A 20,440-nucleotide genomic window follows, 5' to 3' on the forward strand; every position below is an offset into this window, starting at 1 on the left:
TATCAATCTGTAGATTAAAATCTGAGTAAATATTCAGAATTTTATCCTGGAGGTTTAGTGTCATTCTGTCGCAGTAGTCTTGGGATGAATGCAACATGCCCTGGGAAGAAGGGGTGGACAGGTCTTTTTCTATTTTAAAAAATAGACAAAGTGAGTTGTTAGAAGCCCAAATGTTCTCTTTAAAGATCAATTTGATGGCATGTTTGTAACACAGCAAAAGGGCCTTAGGCTTCTCCTTTTCCCCAAGGCTAAAGTAGACTTCCATTTCTGCTCTCGTTTGCGGCATTCCTGTCTAAGGCCGGTGAGTTCTACAGAGAACCATGGGATGGGCGGTTTACTTCTGGTGACCATTTTGACCTTAAGGGGGACTATGCTGTACAAAGCATCGGTGACCCAGGCTTGAAAGCCTTCTGAAGAATAGCCAGTGAAGTCATCATGTCTAGCTCTGGAGAGTTTTAGTGCCTGTTCCAAGCTATCAGGTGTAATTTTACTCAGATTTCTGCAGGTTATAGGCTTGGGTGAATCCAGACTCGCACCAAAGTGGAGCGAGGGGAAAGGACAGTAAATGAGCTAGCATGATGGTCTGCCCAGCTAAGGGGGTGAACACAGTTGAAAGTCAGATCTTCATAGCTGGTAAAAATACCAGATTGACCTGCAGTATCGGTAGGCGAACACACTCGCTGGTAGAACCCAAAGTTGGACTTAAGTTCAAGGAGGGAGGCCCTGTCTTTACATATGGTATCGTTCAGATGGAAAACTAAATCCCTCAGGAGGGTAATGTGGCTACGTACTAGATATGGTTCCAGGGTCTGACCCCAGGCTTCTAGAAAATTGGCCAGTGCGCCCGGAAGATGGTACACCAGGAGCCCAGCAAAGGTGTCATTGGCAAAGATTGTAGGCCTAAAAAAGGCCTACTGCATCTCCGTTATTGTAAGCAGAGACACTGGGGAGACAATACACTAACAGACACCTTAGGGGAGTGAAACAGAAACAGCTTCTAGGAATAGGGAACCCAAATGAGGAGTACACAATACACAAATGTGGTTACTGGCAACTCAAGATACGTACGCAGACTCTGTCACATGGGGAATGGCAAAAGTAGATACTGAGACCAAGAGAGAGATAACGGAACATAAGCAGGTCAATTGAATGACATGCACCAACAAACTGGAAGCAGAAAATACATCCAGAGACTGGGATTAACACACACATATACCGGGCATGGCAAACAAGAGTACATCTTCAATGAGTGTCTTCAATTTCAAGTCATTTTGATCAAGTACATTTCAAGTGAGTTTGTGATTTATCATTGAATGTCAATGAACCCAAAAGAACTAGGTAACCCCTCCCTTTTGCTTTCAAATGTATTACTCAAGGGATGTGCTCCTCGAAGTTAATGCTCTTGTATTTTGGGGCAAGTTGCTGTAGTTACTTCAATCGAAACAAAATATGAATAAATTGCAGTTGAACAATTGACCAGAAACCCAGACACTGGTTGGGGCAGACAAGGAGAAGGATAGGTCACCCAACCAATCCAATATCAGTCTTCAGGATATTCAAAATGGCCACACTATTTCTACATAATGCAATGTCTACAGGGGCACCAGATAGGGGTGTCCACTATCCCCACTCCTGTCTGCCTTTGCCATTGAACCATTGGCAGATCTTTTCCAGCAGGAAGGGGCAGGCTACGCAGTGACGGTGGGGGGCAGGGAACATATAATCTCCCTTTATGCGGAAGATATGCTGCTCTATCTCGACGATGGCCCAACAGGAGCTGTGACTGCAATGCCTCTATAGGGTGGCTTTGTGTTATTTTTGGCCTCTGGGTCAATAAATCTAAGACATACCTATTCTCCTTAACAGCAGGTACCCAAAGGCCAGGGAATATGCCACAGGAATTGACCTGGCCCCCGGTGATATTCCGGTTGCTGGGTATCTGTGTATTTCACACTTTGGAAGACTTGCATGAGAGTGACCTGGGGAACGCTCTTCGACCCCTCAAGTTCTGTGTCCCCTTTTGGCGATCTGTGAAGCTGCCCATCATGGCTCGGATCTTGTTGGCCAAAATGGTCATGTTGCCAATGTTATTATATTTTTTTACTAATCTTCTGGTAAAGATACCAGGTTCTTGGTTTTGTTAGTTAGATACCCTACTTAGGGAATTGATAAGGGACAGCAGCCACCACGGAGTTTCATTGGAAGTCCTCCGGCGCCCCCAGAGGAGGGGGGCTTAGGATACCCCGATTCTGAGCTGTATTGTTTCAGCAATACAGATTCAGTGGGCCACTCAGTAGCTTGACAGAGGCCATCAGGAGTAACTAGGCCTAGTGGAACTTGCTATGCATTAAAGAACTGTGTTGGCAAACCTACCCTGTCCTGTGGTGTAGATACCCCAGCCAGGTGTGCTACTGGCAGTGGCTTAAAGTGTTGGAAAAGGTGCCTACAGAGGACCAAGTGTACTCCACTTTATGCCCCGGCGCTGCAACTGGTGGGACTACCCTATTGTGACCCGCTTTACTTTTTTACAGATGTACAACTGGACACTTGGACGGCTGTGGTATTAATAAAGATGGGCAACTTTTATTAGCTGGGAATGCTAATTCCACTGTAAGACTTAATGAGTCAGTATGACTTACCCCTAGGTCAATTTTTAACGTACGAAGGATTGGCGCAAACCTTCAAGTACTTGTCGTCAGGTGGCCGCGAGAACTTGAGATGCACGCATTGTTACAATCACTGGAATCCATGTGGACTGCATGACACCTGGTGAACTGGTTTTATAAGTTGCTAGCAGGAGTTGTTCGGAAGCCATTGGTGGCAATCTGGGACAGATGGGTGGCAATCTGGGACAGATGGGGGGCACTGCTAGGACCGGAGCTCACAGACACTGAATGATGTAAGATCTTGGCATACCCCAAGAGAGTCTTCAAGAATATGAGGCTGAAGTACACCCAATTTAACTATGTGCACATGGCCTATTTAACACCTCACAGAATACAGGTCATCTATGGAGGGGAGCCACGACCCTGCACCAGCTGTACACTACTAGATAGGGATTTTGGTTACATGACCAGTAGCTGCCCCCATCTGCAGCCACTCTGGGAAAGGGTGGTACATACACTCCTGGGCCGCACACCCACCTGCACCATAGACACCTGCCTGCTGGGACTGTTTCCAAGACCTCCGACGTGGAAAGTGGGTACTACATTTCTGTATCTGGACATGACCAAAAGATGTTTAGCTATGATGTGGAAATCCAGGGTTGGACCAGCAATTGAGACTTAGGTGAAGATGTCACGTTCTGGACTAGAACTGAAGAGAGAGACCTAATCAAGGAGGATGCCCATGGTGTACGAAGACACCCAGTAGCTGGGTTGTGTGCAGAGAGGCTAGAGACCTGGGAGCACTCAGTGGTAGATGAAGGGGACGATGTAGAGGGACAGGGTGTGCAAGCCGAGAGAGCTGGAGTTGACTCCCTTGAGGATACTGATGAGGAAGAGGACGCACACTAGCAGGGATGTGCGGCAACATGTCTACAGGGAAACACGCCCCTAAACATTGTTGGAGAAATGTGGGACACAGGAGGTTGTGACTCCTTCACCTCACCTAGTCTCCCCTTCCCTCCCCCCTCCACCAGTCATCCACTCATAGCTACCACGCCAGTAGAGTCTCTTCCCCTCCTCCCAGTCCCCCCTTAATCCACTATGTGGCCCTATATTTCCCTTTTTCCTCAACACCCTGATCCCACACCAGATAGCGTGGGAACGAGACAGTTTGGTTTGACTGTTTTCTTTTTTTGTTATTTGTGTTTAAGCGTATTGGCCTCTACAAATGCATTTAATGCTACCTTTAAATGTCAGTATGTGAAAATATTTGGTCTGGCAAAGACGGTAAAATCACACCTGGAACTAAGCGAATGGCGAGGTTGGTTAAAACATGTAATAACAGTCGAGGCAAGGGGAAAATGTAGAATGAAGTGCCTTATGGCACTCCCCGGTGACATCTGAAGACCAGACATTTCTAATATTAGGAATAGATTTGTATGGTCCTTCTCATTATGCCTTTTAGTTGCACAAAAATGCCCTGCAAGTTGTAACTGCATATGCTGGTAAAATTTGTTTTCTGTTTCCCTCTGCACACTGCCATATTGCTAAGATCGCCTAAATATCATTATGTAGATAGAGATACATTCATGTTTATGTAATGTATACTCAAAATGCCAATACGTAAAAAAAATAATCAGTCTTAAGGATAATCCATATCTTTGTGAGACCCGCCCTATGTCCAGCGCCACAAGGCTTTGCCATACTAGAGGCAGAAGATCACTACACTAACACCATGTACACACCTTCTTTATGATCTTCCATAAATTAACTCTTATCGTCTTTCTATAGTATTTCCCTGCTCTTCCAGTTTATCTTAACTTCACCCTCAATACTTTCATGGCAGCCTTTCACTTCCCTGGTGCCATTTTGTTTTCACTCTTGTTATGGTGCCCTTGTGAACATGTGAATGCACCTGCATCCAAACCAAAGTGATCAGTTATAAAACAAAGATACGCACCCCAGTCCCTACAGAACCCTTAATGCCCTGCGTTGACGCAAACTGGAGATGTAGGTGCACTTACTGTCAATGCTGTAGGTGATGACATCATTGATCCCTCTGTCATTGTCTATCGCTGAGACAGTTATCACTGAGGTGCCCTGCAGACACATCAAGGCATGAAAGTGAGAGTTTAACCAACAACTATATATAAGCAGGAAAACATTATGCAATGTGTAGCTTGGATGTTGAATGAAAGTGAAGTGGGTAGTTGAAAGTGGCTAGGATTGAAACTGTGCTCCAAGATTTGACATATACTTCCAATGAGTGAGCTTCAAGGCTGGCCTGGATATCCTGGTGATGTGAGTGGAAAGATACTTTCACACTTCCTGGTGAGGTGCAATACACTGAGGGGCAGCTGTACGACTATAGCATTTTGCGAGTCGCAAATTGCGCCAAATTGCAAGTCGCAAATTGCGAGTCGCAAAATGCTATGTACAACAGTGTCTGAGACACTGTTTGCGATTCCCAATGGGGTCGCAAATTGTATGCCTCATGAATATTATTAAGGCTGTCGCACTTTGCAACCCCATTGGGAATGGCTGCCACTCCCAGGGATGGTGGCCTGCTGGGGCCAGCAGACCACCATGTCTGGGACTGCTTTTAAATAAATCATTTTTTTTAATGCAGCCCGTTTTCCTTAAATGAAAACAGGATGCATTGAAAAAGTAAAAATGAAACTTTTCAGTTTCATTTTTTAAGGGCAGGCAGTGGTCCCTGGGACCACTGCCAGCCCTTAAAAAATGTTTGTGCATGCATTCCCAAAAGGGAAGGAGCCCTCTGGGGACCCATTCCCGTTTGCAAGTGCTGTACCACCCTTCTGAGAAGGGTGGTACACTGCAAGTGTTTTGCGACTACAATTGCGGTCGCAAAGCATTCATACTTAGCTTTTGGAGTCGCTATTAGGAAGGGACTTCCTTGGAACACCCCTTCCTAATAGCGAGCCGCTAACCCTATTTTGTGAGTCGCAAATTGTTTGCGACTCGCAAAATAGGATTGGTACATGGGCCACGTGATTTTTGCAGTCGCAAGCGGGCCTAAAACCCCTCTGCGACCACAAAAAAAAGGTCGTACATCTGGCCCTGAGTGTCAAAAGGTACAAAACAGTTGAATGTCACAATACTGGGTTATAAACTGTGTTTTCAAGATGAGAATATATCGATAATTTTAGAGTTACTATTCTTATCTCCACAAACACCTACCCTGAAGATACAGCCTAAGGGGCTAATTACGATCTCGTTAGGAAACCCTTCTGACCGAATCAGTTTCAGAATAGTTTCTGAACGAATCGGGGTCTGCAAGTCCGACCGACCGATTGCAATGCATCCGGATACGGTTTGGTCGGACTCGCATTGACTTCAATGGGAGCCTGTGTTCCGAACAAGAACACAGGTTCCCATTGAAAAAAGGGGTGACTGGGTAAAATCATGCACCCCATGGCGGGCAACCCATGGTGCCTGCTACACTGTGCATTGTTGGAAAAGGGGGTACTTGGGTCTCCCACAGGCCCAATTTCGGGAGGCCCCGGGTGAAGGGGGACCTGCTATGGGCCCCCAAAGACAGATTCCGACAGCCCTTTAGTTTCAGGCAAACCAAATCAGAACGGCTCTCCAAATCGGTCATCATAATCACTCTCTCCGAAACCATGTGAATAGAGCTGTACGATACAGTACGATACAGTTCCGAAAGACTTGACCTGTCCAAATGCCTTTCGGAACCGATTCGGACAACCCGAACAGTTTCGTAATCAGACGTAGGGAACTGTGTTCGATTTGGTCGGAAACGAGGGTTCCGAATCCGATTCGGCAAACCCGAATCCGATTCTGAGCCCTTCTGAACAGCCTCGCAATAGAACCCATAATAGTAAATCTATACTTGCCTATGTATAGTGACTGATGATATTGCGACAGAGCACTCAAAATTATTGAAGGGCCATGCTCTGCACTAAGAATTTTGGGTAGACTCTTGGAGTAATCAAGCCCTTCCTGGTGGATCACACCAGATCTTATGGCATGTCTCTGGCCGATCGAGCTCCAGGACGGAGCACTACAGATGCTGGCGGGACGCGGCAGGGGTAAGATGTATGCGTGTGGGCCCATATGGAACGCGGGGAAAAGTTCTATTATGCCTCACCTGTTATGAACGTGAATCGGGCATTCAGAGTGAATGTATGAGCAGGGTTGTGCGTATGGCTAATTTTTAGCAGTGGGAGCAGGCCTCGAAGTACGGCTGCATTTTATAAACATGATGGAAATCAGGTTGTGGTTTTTTTAAAAGGGGAGAGGGCGCTGACCGAAAACCTGGGGGCCAGCACCATGGTCTGCCAAATTAAGTAAAGTTGTGATGCGGAGGGAATATCGAAGAATGGAGTTGATTGACTCTTCTTGGAAAATGTCACAATGAAGCAGCTTCAGGAAAGAAGGAGATGAATTGAAGTGTGAAGTAACGTCATTTTGCATACAATTGTAGGGGACTAGACTTTGGGCAGTCACCCTGTGGGCACGTGAATGGCTGACGCGTGTTTCACTAAAAGATGGTTGCGGGTACATGGAGTCTCCGCAACCAATGGGTAATAAAGGTTTCTTTTTACCATCTAGAGTTACTGCTGTTTATATCATGTCCTCTGAAAAGTTAGATGGCTTTTACATATGGCACGTTCTTTCTTTCTTTTATTGTCATACCATCATAGGTTTGATGTGAATCTCGCATGAAGTTTGTTAATGGAACCCCAACAGCCCTGAATAATTTGCATGATTGTTTTGCAACAAAAGATGTTGGCTTAAGAAAATTGACTATGGTTTGATTGAACCAATTTTTAATTGGGGGAGCTTACTGCATTTAATAAAGTCACGTCGAGCCAGTAAGCTTTACCGGTTTTTAATTGTGAAAATTATATTTTTGCATTCTCACAGGGGTCCAATGGGCACTTGTAAAGACATTATGTACTGACTTTTCATTTACACTTAGGTTTCACTGTCCTTTTCTACTTCATTGGGTTTGAGATTTTCACGACAGTACACACTTCTTTTCCTTTTTTGCACAGAGAGAGTAACCTATGATGATAAGTGGGTGTGCCGGTAAGTACCAGCCAGCAACCCCCTTGGTGTTCGACCGTGAGGTGCTTTCTCTCCTTTCCCACACTTTTTGGTTTGTTTCTTCGGGTGGGATAGGCTCTATGATGGTCATATGACATTGATTTTTATAAATTGTTACACCACAACACTTTGACTAGGGGTAGTGAACACTCTTATGAGGGAGTTGAAAAGTATCGGTAGCCCCTTCAGTGTTGAAGTTGTAGTTTTAGGTGTATATTTTTGGTCATGCCTATTGTTGTTTATGTGATGATGTCTCTCTCCAAGACAGGAAATGGTGTCTGGTTTCTATGAATTGTAGGGTAAATGGGGGCTGTAAATACAATCTAGACAAATATGAAAGTTCAACTTATTTTAGACAGAAATTAAGAATGGCAGCTGAACATTTACTCTACAAGAATACATGCATTCTGCATTACATGCATAAAATGCCATATAGGGTACCCTACACAACTATCCAGGAGCCAATACTGCAACTCTTATTAGGAAAGGAAATTGAATTTCTACACACGGAGAATTAAACTGAGTGCGAGTTTAGAAAGTATGTCTGGAAAAATCACATTTAATATTTATGTAAAGTTTCAAAATATTTGTTGGTTTGTAAATTCACCATGAAAATTTTTTTTGTTACCAATAACAACACGAACAATACACAATACACTTTGCATAAAAATGACATCAACAGTAAAAAGTGTACATTAATGAAAAGAAAACATCCATACGTGGTTGGTCAACCTTCACATTCAAATCCCATACTCTCACACATACCATACATCCACACATCAATATATACAATTTTCAATGTCACAAAATAGATTTTTACAACAAAACCAGAGAAATTTTTGGGGTAGAATTAGAACCACTTTTTGAATCAGGATGGGCTATTTCAAGAATAGCGTTCTTATGGTGTAAAAAGGTGACTACATACTGTCTAAACTCGCACTCAGTTTAATTCTCCGTGTGTAGAAATTCAATTTCCTTTCCTAATAAGAGTTGCAGTATTGGCTCCTGGATAGTTGTGTAGTTGATTGAGGCTTGGCCTTACTGTGGGGAGCCCACACCCAGTGTTGTTGCTTCACTGATATAGGGTACCCAGCAGGGACTTGGAAACCATACCAGACGTGACATTTTGAAGTCCATGTACCAAGAGCCTGCTTATTCTATGGTTATTGACTCACTCACAAATCTATCCATAAACCTTCCAAGCTGGGAGAATCCTTCAATTGGAAAACTAGAGTCCAATTTTAATACAAACCACAGAGAAAAAAAGAGTTTGTTTTCTTTATGTACCCCTGTACATTTAAAAGAATCGGAAAAAGGACCTACAATAGCATGTGTTGTGATCTGTCCTGGTCTGCATTGTCTGAGTTTGCTGGTGTCCCGCTACCGCCTGCTCTTTTGATCACTAATATCTAACTCCATTGTGATGTTTCATTTGTCACTTAAAATTGGTACAAGCTCAATAAGGAACAAGCTAGCAACACCTACCTTCTGGTGGGGCATTCGCCTTGTATACCTGTAACTGCTGACTTAAATTATTGCTCTTATGGGTGCCTGTCAGTCTCGTGTCTAGTTTTGCAACCGCTACCTAGCTAAGAGAATCATAATGTAATGCTTCTTCAACTGCCAGGGAGAAGATTAATTTAGTGGCTGATGGTATCTTGTCCCTCTGTAGGTGCTAGAAAATTCCTTACCTGGCGAGAATCTTCCAAAACTGAAGCCATATAAGGGGTCTTGAGGAACTGTGGGTTCAGGTCAGGCACATCCGTGACATCGATGGAGAGAAAGGTGGTGGTGTTTCTAAAGATGGTCTCGTTCTTGAACATGCCCCCCGTGTCCTGTAACAAGACAAGTGAAAAAGTGAGGCTGAAAAGCTATCAAGAGAGACTTCTGATTCTTTACTGATGGGCCACTCAGTTGCTGATCATGGACTTCACAGCATGCATTCATCAAGATGTAGACAGTGGCACTAGCTTGGTTCTCCTAGGAGAAACTCCAGAGAGAATGGCTGACTGTCGCTTATGACCAACAACATCTGAAGGAGCCTAGTCGGTGCATCCTCAACTTGTTGGAACAGCCTTTGGCCTTCATCTCTTACTGAAAGGGGAACTGGCTGTATCACGTGACCCGATGGTCATTCCCTGTCATCACATGACAAACAGACATTTGGTTTTACCATGCATTGAAATGACTATTGATTGTGACCACACAAAGAAATGGCAGTTGACTTTCCTCACTTGTCAGAACGATGGAACTGTCATTGCAACATCACCATATGATGGAGCCCTAATAGTTTTCTTTCTTTTTAAACTCATTTTATTGATTTTTATAATCAGTTTTCAAATGTACCAGCAAGCTTTGATATGAAGTAATGTAACAAAATGTAAGCAATGGGCCGATAGGTTAGAATAAATTCTACTATTTTCCCAATTTGTTTGCGGATTAGCAATAGCTCATGTAGTTCAAAGATAGCACAGTAGCACAGTAGGTCGTGGCTACGCCAACAAATAAAAGATTTCTAAGACACCAATTATAGTCAGTGAGACTCTGCCATAAACACTCTGACTTTTGGGGTCTGTCGGGAGGGGGGAATTTTGGGACCTCATGACCACTCAGTCGACTCACTACAATTGGTAAGTGGTCATCCAGTAATCACCTCAAACCACTTCTTCCCTCAAGCCAGTGTAGTACTTACCGCTCACATGTGCTCACATCCGTTGCGGAAGGTCACTCTCGTTTGCAAGTACCTAATGGGTCTTGCACATTTCAACTTCTGAGTATGTACATTTTTCATACCTAACTTTGAGTAAAAAAACAATTCATTTTCCCAGAGTCCCAGAGGGCATCGGGTGTATGAATGTTTGATTAATTCAAATTTGCCAATTCTTTTGGATCACTGCTTCGGGTTGCCATTACTCATCAGGCCCCATCTCTGGACATGCCTAATCCACTTTGCAGTTCTCCTGCTTAAATAGTTTTCCGATTTGTAGAAATATTAATTTTCACTAACAAGGGGGCTATAGCAATGCTTCTACCCTCTTGTTTGGCTGAAGGGTGCATTCAAACACAGCAAATAAACGAGACTCCGGAGGGCAAGGCTGCTTATGACAGGCACCCTCCCAACTCTATCACAGTCCAGCACAGATTAAACTGTGTGGCACATCAAGCACCACAGCTGAGAGACAAGAGTGGGCTTTAGCTATAGTTCTACAGTGACTTCAGTAGTATGTGGGATCGACTAAAAGGGGAGACAAATAGATGTGAGAAGGTGGGTGACTGTCCTGCTGCGATCCGCAGGCAGACTCATGTGCCCTGTGGCATGGGATTAAGACTGGTGAACTAAGGCATTTCATGTGGTGGAGATGGCGTTAATCAAATTTACCCACAAACACATGTGAGAGACTTTCCTTACTGTGGCCCAATGCTGTCTATAAACATTGTAGAACTGTGACCCTTGTGTAGGATTGTGTTCAAACTGATACAATCTGATCAACCTTGGGCAGAAATTGGTCAGCTAGACAACAACTGGCTGCAAATCAATCAATCAATTAGGGGAATTGTAAGCGCGCTACTCACCCGTGAGGGTCTCAAGGTGCTGAGGGGGAGGGGGCGTCCGCAGGACTGTTTAGCCGAAGAAGCATGTCTTTAGAGTCCTCCTGAAGGCATTCACAGAGGGGGCGCATCTGATGTCTGCCGGTAGCTCGTTCCAGGTCTTGGCTGCAATGTGAGAGAAGGATCTTCCACCTGCTCTGGCTCTGTGGATGTGTGGGCTTTCGGCCAGTGCGAGGTTGGAAGATCGGAGGTTTCTTTTGGATACGTGGAAGTTGATTCTGTCGTTGAGGTATTTGGGTCCATTGTTGTGTGGGCATTTGTAGGCGTGGGTGAGGATTTTGAAGGTGATTCTTTTCTCCACTGGGAGCCAGTGGAGTCTTCGTAGGTGTTTGCTGAAGTGTTCTTGCCGAGGGATGCTGAGGATGAGTCTGGCGGCGGTGTTCTGTATGGTCTGGAGTTTGTGTCATAGGTATTTCTTGATGCCGGCGTAGAGTGCGTTTCCATAGTCCAGTCTTCTGGTGATGAGTGCGTGGGTGACTGTCTTCCTTGACTCAGGGGGGGGGGAATCCATTTGAAGGTCTTGCGAAGTATGGGGAGGGTGTTGATGCAGCTGAATGTGACGACATTGACCTGTTGGTTCATGGTGAGTGAGGAGTCGAGTATGATGCCTAGGTTCTTGGCGTGGTCTATGGGGGTAGGTGGGCTGCCAAGGTCGGTCCTACGCTGATGGGGTAGTTCCAAAGACGAGGACTTCTGTCTTTTCGGCTTTGAGTTTCAGACAGCTGTGGGTCATCCAGACTATGACGTCTTGCATTCCTTTCTGGAAATTGAGTTTGGCGGTGGTGGGGTCTCGGGTGAGGGAGAGGATGAGCTGGGTGCCGTCAGCGTAGGATACGATGTTGAGGCCATGTTGTTGGAACGATGGCGGCGAGGGGGGCCAGGTAGATGTTGAAGAGGGTCAAGCTCAATGATGATCTCTGTGGAACTCCGCAGGTGATGTTTGCAGGATCGGAGAGGAAGGGTGGTAGCCTGATTCTCTGGCTTCTTCCGGTGAGGAACGATCGGATCCAGTCCAGGGCTGTTCCTTGTATGCTGGTGGTGTGCAGTCTGGTGACTAGTGTGCAGTGGGAGACGGTGTCAAAGGCCGCTGACAGGTCGAGTAGGATGAGGGCTGCGGAGTGGCCTTGGTCCAGGAGGGTGCAAATGTCATCTGTGGCGGCGAGTAAGGCATTCTCGGTGCTGTGGTTGCTTTGGAATCTGGATTGGGATGGGTCGAGGATGCCATTCTCTTCGATGAATCATGTCAGTTCCCTGTTGACCGTTTTCTCTGCAACTTTGGCTGCGAAGGGGAGGAGTGAGATGGGCCAGCAGTTCTTGAGGTCGGTGGGGTCTGCTGTGGGATTCTTGAGCAGGGGCCTGACTTCTGCGTACTTCCAGTCGCCTGGGAAGGTGTCTGTTTTGAAGGTTGGGTTGATGGTGTGTTGCAGTTTGGGTGCGATGTCGGCCACGCCTCTGTTTTAGATGTGAGGAGGGCAGATGTGAGGAGGGCAGGGATCGGTGGGGGTCCCTGAGAGGAAGCCTTTCATGGTCGAGGTGATATCTTCGGTCGTAATCGATGTCCAGTTGGAGATCGCGGGTTGGCTGGCGTCCTTGCGAGGCGTCTGTGGCATCTGGAGGAATGTCAATGGAGTTGTCGTAGAGGGTTTCGATCTTGAGGCGGAAGTTGGTTCCAAACTTGTTGCAGTTGTCTTGCGAGGGAGTGATGTCTGTGGCTTCACTGCATGGGTTGGTGAATTCTTGAATGACACTGAAGAGTTCCTTGGAGTTGGCAAGGATTTTGCCGTGGATGAAATTCCTCTTGGTGGTTTTGATTTGGTTGTGGTAGTCTGTCATGGCGTCCTTGTAGGTGGAGTGGTTTTCGGTTGTCTTGGTGTTTCTCCAGTTCTTCTCCAGGCGTCTGCAGGAGCGCCTTGCCTTCTTGGAGAGCGGTGGTGAACCAGGCAGCTTTCCTGGGTTGCTGTTTGTCTGGGTTGCGTAGCGGGGCAAGCTCGTCTGCGCAGTTGGAGATCCAGCTGTGAAGTTCTCTGGCTGCGCTGTTTGTGTCAGAAGTCCAGGTGTGGCTTTCACGCGTGAGGGTGGTGTTCAGTTGCTCATTGGTGACTTTGCTCTAGTTCCTTTGTGGTGGGCTTGGGGTAGGCTTGGGTGTCTTGGGTTTGTTGACGGTGAAGTGTATGCAGTGGTGTTCGGTCCATGAAGGTTGCGTTGTGTGGCTTAAGTGGGCACTGTTTCTTGTAGAGAAGATAGGGTCGAGGGTGTGTCCTGCTCGATGGATCGGTGTGGTGACGAGTTGTTTAAGTCAGATGTTGGCGAGGTTGCCGCAAAGGCTGGTGGAGTTGGGGTCACTAGGGTTGTCGGGGTGAAAGTTCAGGTCTCCAATGAGTATGTAGTTCATTGATGCAATGGTGTGGGGTTTGATGAAGTCGGTGATAGTAGTGGCGAAGGGTGTCCGGGGGCCGAGTGTTTCTTGGAGTGTGGCGATGGGGGTGATTGGAAGTGCAGGTGCTCGCGGAGGGGAAAGTGTTGCTGGAGGTGATTAGGCGGAGGGTGCTCTTGTGGGTGATGGCGAGGCCCCCTCCTGGGTTTTTGGGGAGGTCCTTCTCCTGGAACTTGTATCCGTCCGGGATGGCGATGTTGATGTCAGGGGCATAGGAGGCGTTGGTCCAGGTCTCAATGAAGATGGCGATGTCGGGGCAGAGGAAGTCCAGTAGGTTCCAGATTTCCATGGCATGCTTGTGTGTACGGAGCGTAAGTTGAGGTGGATGCATCTTAGGGTGTCGCCGTTGTTGGCGTTGGTGGTGTTGGAGGCCGGGGTGATGGTGAAGGTCTGACGGCAATGGAGGCTCGAGAACTGGCCATGGGTTTTGTTCAGCGAGGCCTGTTGGCATTCTCTATGTCTTCCGGGGTTGAGTGCGGGGAGGACAGTGGGTTGTAGCGATGGGAGGTCGTAGATCCAGGGTTCCTGGCACTGGTTGTGACCTGGTGGCGGACGGGCGCAGACGGGCTGGCCTTAGGCGCGCCTTGGTTGCGCCAGCAGCGCAACCGCACAGCGCCGCCATTATGTAGGGGAGGGACGATCAGCTGGGAGGCAGGAATGTGTGGAGTTGGGGGGGCACAGGGGCAGGAGAAGGGAAGTGGGAAAACACGGGTTCAGAGAAGCCACAACAATTCACAGGGTTAAACAAGGGGACCACAGTATAAGTACAGTACAGGACAAAAAAGCAGTACAAATACCCAATCCAATACAATTACCCAATTTGCAGTTTTACCGAATGCCAAGCAAGCCAAAGAAGGATGCGGAGAGCAGGGACCGGCAGAAGCAGCCACGGGCACCCATCCGGACCGACAGCAGCCTTGAACACCCAGGCAGGGGGCTCATCGGCACTGCAGATAGTACGGAGCTGCTGGGGAGTGACGGAAAGTCAGGGTCTTACTCACGCTTTCCCACAGCGGCCAGCCATTATCAACCTAGAAAAACGTGCTTTTCTTAGGCAGTGATAAAAAATTGAACCCAGTGGAAGCATATATGTGACATAAGACACACAGCCATCTCTCCTGGATGAGCTCAGGTGGTGAATACCACACAATCAACTCCTGGGCTTTCCACCTAAGTGACTCTTGGGCGTTCCTCCTAAGCGACTCCTGGGCGTTCCACCAAAGCGAATCCTGGGAGCCGACGTGTTCCACTTTCATTCTACACCAGGAGCTTGGAATGGGATGGAATTAGCCGAGGATACTGTTAAGTTGGCTCCCCTGATCCTGTGATGTGGGCGAACCCACATGCCTCGCTGAACAGAGAGATTATTAATGATTGCCTTGCCTGTGAGAGAGGTATGAAACTTTAAAGTCAAGACAAGAGGCTAGCATTATGCATTTATCCTTCCAAGCAGCAACACCATTAAAAGCTTCCAAATAGAATTTTTTTTAAATCACCATGAAAAAATAGAAGGTTCAGTCCCATATAAACTAGTCCTGGGCGTAGTTCGCAATTTTGTTACGCGAATTTCACGAAGTTACAAAAAAACTCAGCGATGTTACGCAAGTGGCGTAGTGCAGTGAGAACTGCAGTTTGTGCTGGTAATTGTGCAGCTTGGGTAGAAATTCTACCCGAGTGGCAGCTCGCACTCGCGAGCTTACCGTTCGCAATCGCGAGCGGGGAAACAACTCTGCTGCATATCGCAAAGTGGAGTTTTCTGCACTCTCCGAGCTCCGCGGAGTGCAGAAAACTCTGCAAACTCTGCGAACGGAGTGAAGTTTACCGACCAGGCATAATATATACTACTCGACCTCCATCTTCCTTCTCTTTTGTTTGCTGCTTCTGACCAGATAAGTATATTGGCACTAAATTATATATTGAATTTTAGTTGTATAAGAGAGTTTTATTGTGTTATACTGGTTTACAATACCCAATTTATGTGTTAAGTTTTATTAGTTAGGCATTTTTTACATATTTACTATTTTTGAGGCAGGATGTATGGGTTACATTTTGTTGGGTAGGTTTCAATAGTATGTAATTTAGCTGAACACTGGGCTTCTGAACAGCATTTGGAGATAGGAAGTGCAGTAATTAGATAAGGGATTTATTAGGAAAAGTAGGATATAATGTGTTTACCATCGCAATGCGAGCGCAAGGATTGGTTTGAATTCGTCCTTGGGTCTATTTATGTGGAGCAGGTCTTTTGAGGCAGTGCGTTGAGAGCTTTACGAACTGGCACTTGAGCAAATTTTGGTCTGAGTGAAGAGGCTCGCGCGTTGTGTGTGAGCACCTCTCTCTAAGGGTGATTGGGTGTTTCGCCCAGCATTGGCCCAAGTTGCTAAAGGCAGTGTGCCATTTTTAGCAACACTCAGATTTGTTTTTAAAAAAATAGGCCTGCAAGGACCATTGCTTAGCAACGGTAGCCTCAAGGCATATTGGTCTCAGAAAAATAGGTAGTTGATGCTGTTTTCATTGCCGTTTCAAGTGGAGACTATTTGAAAGTACAGTGTGCTGTGGAAATAAGATTAGCATTTAAAAATAATAACCTTAGAGGCAGATTTTTTTATCAACCCTCTGTTGCCAGAGTGTTAGTGAGGTAAGTAAGGAGTCTCAAGATAGTGAGGTAAATCCAGAGAGCATGATTTGGAAGATAATTGTTCAGGAATTGGGCAGTGCTCTGCAGGAGACAAAAAGAGCGTGAGGCAATCCGTGTTGAGGACGATGAGTATTTTTCTGTTTCAGAAGAGGAAAATGAGTGCAGAAGGCCAGGAGGTAAATGCGCAAGAAAGAGAAAGCATGGGTAGATGGTATCAAGTAAGAAGGGAGTCCTAGGCGACTCAGATGGAGAGGTTGTCCACAGCGGCACACAGAAGGGGCATTCAAGCACTGCGAGTGATGTACCATCAGGTATGATGGACGTAAGAGGAGGGACATCCAATTGAGATGTGTATGTGCTAGGAACTAGGCTTCAATGATAATTTTGAAGAGGAATTTGGGGATAATTCAGATACAAAATGGTGAAGAAAGTATCTGATCCGATGGGGGAGAATCTTTTTGATCCCCGTGATATTAGACATCCCTGTGGAAAAGATTGGGGTCCTTTGGACCATGTCTCTGAGTATATTTGGCACTGGACTAGAATGCAATTGGAGAAGGAGTAGTGTATTATAATGAAGGCGGAGTGTTCTTGGCCAGTCATGGTCACAATGACCCTGAATTTGCTGGCACGTGCATCAAAAATGTCATTTGGAATTCCTTATTAGTGAAAAATAAGGATTCGCTAATATGGATTCACAAATTCCTATGCATGTAGGAACCCCTAAAAAAATAGCGATTCCTAAACATTCCTTAATTGCAACTCACAAATTGTGAGTTGCAATTAAGGAATTGCTACCCATTCATTCCTATGGGCCTAGAGGCGCATAGGAATCAATAGAAATTGCATGCGCAATTTGAGAGTACCCACACATGCCCCAAGGACATGTGTGTGTGTGTAACCTAGAACTTTGAAAAATGTACTTTAGTTCATTTTTCAAAGTTTTCACTAATTAACATCAGGTATAATTTTCCGGTAATTCGCGGACCCTAATAGCGAAATCGCTATTTTAAATGGCATCTTGCATTGCATTCAAGGCATCGCAAATTGCCCATGCCTTAAATGCAATCGCAAATTGCGATTTTTGCATTTGGGATGATGCATCCCAAATGCAAAAATACCGATCCCAAACAGGCAGATTCTGAGAATCTGCCTGTTTGCGACCTGTTTTTTCCTTGATGCATGTGGCCCTTAGAGCACTCTCTCAAACAATGTCAGGACAAGCTCCTTGATGTTTTAGGGTCTTAGCAAAAGTGTTTTTTGACCTGGTAGAAGATGCTTTCTTAAAGGAAAGGATCTAAATATTGAGTTGTTCAGAGGTTGGTGCCACCATGCAATATGTTTTTTAGGCAATGCTAAGGAAGGGCTATCCAACTGACCCTTCTATACGGACCCTGGAGGTGATGGTTTTCCGCTGAATTTTACAGGTGGACTAAACCTGAGGTAGTTGATATTCTCTATGAGGCCTTTGCCAAGGCTGATCAGGTGGGCTCCTCGGGGCTCCTCTTTAACAGGGCCCTAATCTCAACCCTCCCCAAACCTGGTGAAGACTCCCTCCTCTGAGGTAGCTACCGCCCCATGTCCCTTCTCAACAGGGATGTTAAAATTTTGCCCAGCATCCTGACTACACGTCTCAAGAAGGTCGTCCCCTCCCTCGTCCACCACTCCCGAGTGGGGTTTGTTTCTGGCCACTCATCTCGCAACCACCTGCGACCCTTGCTCATGTTGTATGGTCAGCAGGGAACCTGCTGGAGGAGGCCTCGGCTCTGCCTTTGGACACGAAGAAGGCTTTTGACAGGATAGAGTTGGACTACCTGTTCACAGTGCTCCAGAAATTCGGCCTAAACGCAGACTTCATCTCCAAAGTGCATTGGCTCTATGGCTCCCCATGGTGCAGGTAAATTGTGGTTATTTTCTCTCGTACACCTCCAGGTTAGTTGGGGAACACAGCAGGGCTTCCTCTCTCCCCTCTGCTCCTCTCCCCCGCCATGGAGCCACTGGTGGCGGCCTTGCATCAGTCAGGTCGGATTGTGGGCAGAGGCGGCTCTTCCATTTGAGGGGAGAAGAGTTGCCTCACATGCCTCAGAGGTGAAAAATAAAACAGTAATAATGTTTATTTATTGATGTTTTATTTTTCAGCACCCCAACCCAAACTAAATGTTAAGACTGGGCTGGGCCAGCACTTCCGAGTTGCAGCAGCAGGGAACTGTGTGCTTTAAAATGTGCATGTCTGTTTAGCCGGCCGTCTTGGGACGGCCAGCCAAACATGCGCTTTTTAAAGTTCTCTAACCTGGATGTCTTAGACTGCTGGGTTAGAGAAAGCGCAGGCCACCAGTGCACTTAGGAGTATTGGAAGAGCCTGCTCTATCCAATCCTGTGCTGCTTTCATGATGTGAAAGCAGCACCAGGATTGAGTAGTGCAGTTTCCTTTATCAGGAGCTTCCTGGAAGACACCCGAGGGAGGAGGACATCACGCTGCGGAGGTAAGTGAATTTATTTATTATTTTTTGTGCCCCCCCACCACCCTCGGTACAAGACAACCACCACTTTGTGGGCATCCCTGCCCCAGTGGACCCTCCACACTATACTTGTACGCAGATGATATTCTACTTTCTCTCTCGGCCCTGCCCTCTTCCATCCTGGCGGTTCTGAAGACCATTGAAGCGTTTGCAGCCATTTCTGGTTACAAAGACAACTGGGTTAATAGTGAAGCCCTCCCGCTCTTGAGAATTACCACTTGTGCCGCCATCGTCAAACTCCTGTTCCAATGGAAGGCTGCCTGCCTAAAATACCTGGGCATCTAAGTCAATAGGGCCCTGGAGTGCATGATAGAGGACACCCTCTATGATCTACTCATGGACCACATGAGGCTCGACTATAGCAAGTGGTCGCACCTGAACCTGTCCTTGTAGGGCCAAAGGCAAGCAGTGAAAATGGTGACCCTCCCATGCTTCACCTACGTACTGGGCATGCTCCCCCTGCTGACGGCTCTCTCGCACTCCGACAAGTGGACAAAGCCATCACGGCCTTCGTCTGGCGTTAGCGCTGCCCTGTTTAGTCATTAAGAAACTTATTGCCCACAGGTCCGCAGGGGACCTGGGCATCTCATCAATGGAGCATTATTGTATGGCTCTCCACCTGGCACCGAGGGCATTCATGCATACCCAGATCCGGAATCCCCGTTATGGGTCACAAATGAAAATCGCTTGTCCATGGGTCGCTGGGTCTGCTCACCCTCTATCTACCCATACCCGCAGGTGCTAGAGCCATGATCCCTATGGTCCAGGCAATGTACAGAACCTGGGTGCAAGCCCACAAGCTCCTCTTGTTAGATGTCTACCTTTGTGACAAATGTAACATACAACAATGTCTCAACAGGTAATAATCATGGACAATTTTTATCATGCACATTAATTGCAAAAGGAGGTAGAAGGTAATTTGATTTATTAGAGAGCAAAAATGTATTTAGGAAGAAAATAGGGGTACCCAAGGCAATATCAACACTATATACATTGAATGAGGGTGTAACCCTAAGGATATTGTGCACAACAGTGCTTGTGCAATTGTAAGAACGGCGCAAGTGACAAGTGGGATAAGAAAACACAGTGGAAAAACAGCGCAGCTGGGAAAAACTACTTCAATAGTTGCGAACTTACAAAATAAGGTCCAATATAATTATGAAGGACATTTATCATCATCAACGAATTCAAGTATCAGAGATGCATCAAACGTTGTGCTGGGTGGTTGATGATGTTTCAACCTGAGATCAATTCAGGTCATCTTCAGGGCCGGGTTACAACAGTATTGGCCAGTGCGGTCACGGAGTGGGAAAGGGGACCAACTAAGGTAATATCAAGTAGGCACCCACAGTATCACAAGGAGTTGGTACAGGACGATGACGCCCAAGGAGTGTGTCACAAAGCGTGTGTCAGGGGGTTCACGGATCCAGTCAGAGCCGGCATTAACCTCCAGGTGGAATAAGAGAATGAGGACTGGGTGGAGATACTGAATTCACTGGGAGAGGGGACACAAAAGGTCCAGATCAAGTACAGCCTGTTTAAG

General features: G+C 46.4%; 1 protein-coding gene across 2 annotated transcripts in view; it reads right to left on the minus strand.

Annotated features, from left to right (window-relative positions):
* Positions 1-20,440, minus strand: part of CDHR2 (cadherin related family member 2) — a 365,548-nt gene that overhangs the window by 158,792 nt on the left and 186,316 nt on the right. For both annotated transcript variants that reach the window (XR_013598636.1, XM_078652806.1), the window contains exons 9-10: positions 9,392-9,535; positions 4,631-4,706 (exon numbers count right to left, since the gene is read on the minus strand). Coding sequence is in view for 1 of the 2 variants with exons in the window: in XM_078652806.1 (XP_078508932.1) it covers positions 4,631-4,706; positions 9,392-9,535 (220 nt within the window). In the remaining variant the exon portion in view is untranslated. The remainder of the gene's footprint in view (positions 1-4,630; positions 4,707-9,391; positions 9,536-20,440) is intronic.

This window comes from Lissotriton helveticus, chromosome 7 (assembly GCF_964261635.1).
Source record: "Lissotriton helveticus chromosome 7, aLisHel1.1, whole genome shotgun sequence".
In the NCBI taxonomy this organism is placed as follows: domain Eukaryota; kingdom Metazoa; phylum Chordata; class Amphibia; order Caudata; family Salamandridae; genus Lissotriton; species Lissotriton helveticus.